We start from the raw sequence: 6,042 nt of genomic DNA on the forward strand, positions 1-6,042 counted from the left end.
GCCATGTTAGATATTTCCTTCATGTGTACCATGTGCTAGAGGAGATAGTTGCTGATTGAATAAAATACAAAATAAAATGAAATTAGAATGAGCTTTGTTGGGCCGCGTACATAGGTGTTCTCTTGGGCCTGGCGCAATAATGCTTACACCTCCCAGTTTTGGCCCGTTACTGCATTGTGTATAATCCAGTTCATTCTGTTTTTTACTAATTCACCCCCTGCTGTTAATAAAAAAGGCAGATAAAAATAGTTTCATTTCTTTTATTCTTTTGCATGTTAATCCTTTTTCTGCTCAAATAAAAATGACAAAAATATTTTTCTACTCAATTAGAATTTTATGAGTACTTAGTTTTTTAGAATTGTAATAGTTAATTTTCTTTGTTTTTGATTGGTTCTCATGTTAAACAAATAGTTCTTGTTTAGTCTTAATTCAAAAAATAGTCTTAAAAATGAATAAAAATAGTATTGTTTGTGAATATTTCCTTTAATAGTTTAGAGTCTTATTTCTATTATTTTTGTGAATTTCTTTTACTTTGTGAAATACCAAGAATGCCCCCTAGTTGTTAATAATAACTCTCTTTAGGTAGGCTTTCCCTTAGATTTTAGTTTAGACCTTTAATAGGTTTTAGTGCATAACATAGATTAGAGAATAGGTTAGTGCCCTTCTTTCATTCTTTTTCTTTTCAACTTTTAAAATACTTAATAAAAACCGATGAAGATCATACCGTTGCTATATTTCATGGTAGGAAAGAAATGATTGAGGCGTAGGCCTCGATGTATGTTCTTTCCTACTTAACGGAAAAGAAATGATTGGAATGTAGATTTCGATGTATTTCTTAACCGTTATTTAGAGAAACGATTGTGGCGTAGGCCTCGATGTGCATTCTCTAAATATTCATAAAAAACTCTTTTGTATCTCTTTTACTTAACGGAAAAGAAATGATTGGAATGTAGATTTCGATATATTTCTTAACCGTTATTTAGAGAAACGATTGTGGCGTAGGCCTCGATGTGCATTCTCTAAATATTCAAAAAAAAACAAACAAAACTCTTTTTGGTATGATCTAAATCACAAATAAATTCCCTTAAAAAAACACCAACCAAAAACACTCAAAACACTAATAAATGGTCAGATTTAAAGCAAAAGTAAGGAAGTGATGCGAGACCTTGTAGTGGGTTCTCGTCATCATGGAATTACCCTAAAAGACACAAACCAATCTCTCTTTTTCTTCTCTTAAGGGCACTGTCATTTCCACTCGTACGCATCGTAGGTCTTCCCTTATGCAAGAGTGTGAACGTTGACTCCGCCCAATTAAAAAACACAAAAACAAACAGAAAATCGTAAGCCGAGCTACGGTAACTCTGATTCCTGAAAAGGATACGTAGGCAGCGGGGTAGGGCCCGTGCGAGTACAATTCTTTATTTTCCCTACATTTTGCATTCATTTCGCATTTAGACATAGACATGATATACACCCTTTAGATAGAAACAAACGTAGGTGGATACCATCGAGTACGATGGGCGTGAGGGGTGCTAACACCTTCCCCTTGCGTAACCGACTCCCGTACCTTGATTCTCTGGTCGCAAGACCCTGTTCCTTCCTTTGTTAGGTTTCCTGATATTCCTTTCCCTTATGGGATAAATATATTGGTGGCGACTCTGTTCATTTTTCGCGAGCGTGCGACAGCTGGCGACTCTGCTGGGGATGTTGCTAGACCTGTTGCTGGTCCATCCTTAGCGAGTCGATCCTAGCCTGCGTTTGTTTGTTTATTTACTGGGTGTTTATTTGTTTTTATGTCTATACCTTGTATATATGTTTGCATGTTTATTTTTCGGCTTGCATATCATGTTTATTTCTGTTTGCACATCATGCATATGGATTATATTCTGTGTTCCTTGGGGTCTTCTGTTCTGTTTTGCAGGTTGGGTGGGATTGTCTCTATGAGGTAAAAGGCCCAATACCCAGGCCAGAGTGACACATAGGATACCTAGGATAGAGTGGATAGTCATGACGCCGATGAGATGTCAGGTCTTGTCTAGTGCGATCATGAGACCCACGCCCAGTCGAGGTCCAAATGGGGTATCATTGTTGGCATGTAGATGCAACAACATTGGTGCCTCAGGAGGACTGATAACGCTGGTTGCCATTTTGACCTACCCTGACCTAGACTACACCCGTGAGTGGGGAGGGATATACATGACAGGTACCGTTGGTGACTATTTGGTTCTGTGGGTGACTATTTGGTTCTATTGATGATTATGGTTCTTCTGGTTCTCTGATCTATGCCGGACCTTTGATCCTATGATATCTTCTTGCTCAGAATTATTGCCTTGGTCCCTCCATGTCGTGGGGACCCAATCTGCATCATTTTCATCATAGCATGTTTACATTTCAAAAAAAAAAAAAAAAGAAAAAAAAGAAGAAAAAAGAAAAGAAAGAAAAGAAAGAAAAGAAAAAAGTTAATTCTCATTTGCATGTCATTTTTCAGGGTATCCAGAAAATATCAATCTCTGTCAAGGATGGATAACAACGTGACCGTCAATCAAGGAGCTACAAGGCGCACACACACTTATACTTTCCATCGCGAGGGTATGGTTCAATTGGGACAATTGGGTGAATTGGTCACTGGTCATAATGAAACAGTGTTCAGTGGCAACTATGGCAACATATTATCTCTTTTGTACTCGCGGGTCGACGAATGGGCCTTATCTACTCTTCTTCAGTTCTACGACCCAGATATCCGTTGTTTCACATTTTCAGATTATCAGCTAGCTCCCACTCTCGAAGAGTACTCTTGCCTCCTCAACATCAAGATTCAACACAGAGTGCCTTTTGTTTGTGTCCCAGAGAAACCTAGGTTGGATTACATTGCCAACGCTCTTTATTTGAGCTTGGGAGATGTTCATGATAACTGGAAGAAGAATGGTGATACACATGGCTTCTACATGAGTTTCCTGGTTGAAAAAGCTCAAGAATTTGCTGACAAAGGAATATGGGAGGCTTTCAATGCTATTTTGGCCGCTCTGATCTATGGAATTGTGATGTTTCCCAACATTCACAAGTTCGTTGATTTGGCTGCTATATGTCTGTTTATGGACAAGAATCCAATACCCACCCTATTGGCTGACACATATTATTCTATTCACTCTCGGCATGGTAAAAGGGGGGCTATCCGAGGTTGCCTGCCGCTGTTATATAAATGGTTCAAATCTCACTTACCTGCTAGTGGTCCGTTTGTTACCTCTACTCAGAAATGGTCTCAGAGAATCATGGGACTTACGGCAAACGATATCGTGTGGTATCAATTCCGAACAGGCATATCTGAAGTCATTATTAGGTGCGGAAACTTTGGTAACGTCCCGCTCATTGGGACAAGAGGATGTATTAACTACAACCCAGTTCTAGCCCTTCGTCAGTTGGGCTATACCATGAAGAGTGGGCCTTCGGATAGGGAGATTTACCAATCCGTATACTTTGAAAAGGGAGCTGACCCTATAGCGCTTGAGGAAATCAGGAAGGCCTGGAATAACATTCATATAGGTGAGAGATCCACTCTGGGAGCCAAGAATGCCATTGCTATGGAGCCCTATACCAATTGGGTTAAGGAGAGAGTCAAGACACTTTTGTTACCATTCCCGGAAGTTCCTCTCTTGTATGCACAACCTCCGAAGATATCAGAAACTATGGTATCAAGAGAACGTTTTGACCAGGTCCGCGTCGCCAATTTGAGACTGAAAGAGAAAGATAGGGATATGGATTTGAAACGCTATTTCCTTAAACAGACAAAGAATGAACTGGCCCGTGAACTTAAAACTCTCAAAGGAGAGTCTTCTCAAGCCAGGAAGAGAGTTAGAACTGAAAAGGACGGAAAAGCTGTTGTTGCTCCTACTGAAGACCCTCAAAGGGTTATAGAAAAGGCTATAAAGGAAGAAAAAGAGAAGCTCAGACGAGAGTATCAAGAAGACCTGAAAGCCCACAAGCTCCGACTGGAGAAAGAAACCAAGTATGAGTTGAGGACCTTGAAGAAGAAACTGGAAGAAGAGACCACTCAGAGAATAGCAGTTGAGACCCAACTGAAAGGAAGTCACCTCCGCACCGCCCGACTAGCTGAAGAGAATGTCAAGCTCAGAGATCAAATGATGAGTGAAGCAAATGCACTTGAGAAGACCTATATCCCAGAATGCAAAGGGTGTGACGAACTCAGGGATTGCTGCAAGAATCTAGACACACAGTTATTCCGAAAGGATGAAGTGATCCAAAGCCTTGTCAAAGGAAGAGATCGGGAGACGACTAAGAAGCTATTTGACGAAACAAAGAAGTGGAGTGACGCCCATTTCAGACAAGGAGGGCCTTTGTTCTACATAGAGATGAATTGATAATTGAATTTGTTTGTAGATCACCACCAGACTTGTTGGATGGGGTCTCTATTGCTCTTTATATTGAAACATTGTTATTTGTGTTTGAACCTACTCGCCTTAGGGGGCTATTATGAATGAAATGAATTGCTTTCCGTTTTCACTTGATATCTCTCTCGTCACGTTGTTATTTGTTCTTGACTATCAATCTTACTTTGGATACCCTGAAAATGACACAACACATCATATGCACACATGCACTCATACATTCACATTGTCACATTGCATTTTTCAGGTTATTATACAAGACACTAATTGGGGTCCTTTTCAGCATCAGATTTCTTTCCCGACGACGAAGCTGACTTTCTTACATCCTTACCGCACCAGGAGTAACGAGAGAATCATGGAACAATTTGAACAGAATCAAGCTGCCCTCCGTAGGGATATGGATGTTATGGGGGAAAGAATGACCCAACTTATGGAGACTCTCCATGTCGTTGTTCAAGGACAAGAAGAGCTCAGAAAGAGCGTCGCTGGATTGATCAAAGATACTCCCACTAACTCTGCTGATGGGGGAGTAAAAACTAAGGAGATTCCTGTTGAGGGTATAGCAAAGGTAGTGGATGACCACCATGAGGTTATTGATCTTGAACATGATCTTACTGCTGAGTTGACCGAGACTGCTAAGATGTACCAAGCTCTCGAAGAACGCCTTAAGGCCGTTGAGGTTGCTAAAACTTCGAGTTTCGATACCGCTGCCCTGAGCTTGGTACCTGGAATTGTTATTCCGCCGAAGTTCAAGGTGCCGGATTTTGATAAGTACCGGGGAATTACTTGCCCGGAAACTCACATTCGTTCTTACTGTCGTAAGATGGCCGCTCACGCCGAGAACGAACCTCTGCTTATGCATTTCTTCCAAGACAGTCTCACAGGAGCTCCGTTGGAGTGGTATATGAAACTTGAGAGGGCCAATGTCAGTACTTGGGGAGGACTTGTCGATGCTTTTTTGAAACAATACCACTACAATACTGCTATGGCTCCTAGCCGTGCCCAACTGCAAAATATGTCACAAAAGTCTGAAGAATCTTTCAAAGAATATGCCCAGAGGTGGCGTGAACTTGCTGCTCGAGTTCAACCTCCTCTTCTTGACCGAGAATTGATTGATCTGTTTATGGGTACTCTGAAAGGGCCGTACCTTCAACACATGGTTAGTAATACTTCTCCGTCCTTCTCAGATGTGGTTATCATTGGTGAACGGGTTGAGAACTGTGTAAAAGCTGGTACCATTCAAGGTGTTGCTAGTCCTAGCAACTCAAGTGGTAATGGTAAGAAGCCGTATTCTGGGTTTGTGAAGAAGAAGGAAGGTGAGACTAGCACTGCCTCTGTTGACCAAAGCCGAGCTCCTGCATACTCTGCTGTTCCACCTCCTTATTATCCGATGCCTTATGCTGTTCCTGGTCCATATGTCCCTCAGGCATATGCTGCTGCATTTCCACAACCATGGATGGCACCCCAACAGCCTTTCGTACCACAACCACAAGTCGTTGCTCCTCAGAATCGTCAACAGAATCCTAGGCCTCAAGGTCAAAGAGCTCCACAAAGGCAGAGGTACCCTGATAGGCGTATAGATCCAATTCCGATGCCATATGCCCAGCTCCTTCCCCAATTACTTGCTGGTCAGTTGGTG

At 41.6% G+C, this 6,042-nt stretch overlaps 1 protein-coding gene across 1 annotated transcript; it reads left to right on the top strand.

Annotated features, from left to right (window-relative positions):
* The first annotated feature begins 2,519 nt into the window (after window positions 1–2,519).
* LOC131659046 (uncharacterized) lies at window positions 2,520–4,492 on the top strand. The gene is made up of 2 exons (XM_058928289.1): window positions 2,520–4,003; window positions 4,396–4,492. The coding sequence occupies exons 1-2, from the start codon at window positions 2,520–2,522 to the stop codon at window positions 4,490–4,492; spliced, it is 1,581 nt and encodes a 526-aa protein (XP_058784272.1).
* The last annotated feature ends 1,550 nt before the right edge of the window (window positions 4,493–6,042 follow it).

The sequence above is a fragment of the Vicia villosa genome, linkage group LG1 (assembly GCF_029867415.1).
Source record: "Vicia villosa cultivar HV-30 ecotype Madison, WI linkage group LG1, Vvil1.0, whole genome shotgun sequence".
Classification (NCBI taxonomy): domain Eukaryota; kingdom Viridiplantae; phylum Streptophyta; class Magnoliopsida; order Fabales; family Fabaceae; genus Vicia; species Vicia villosa.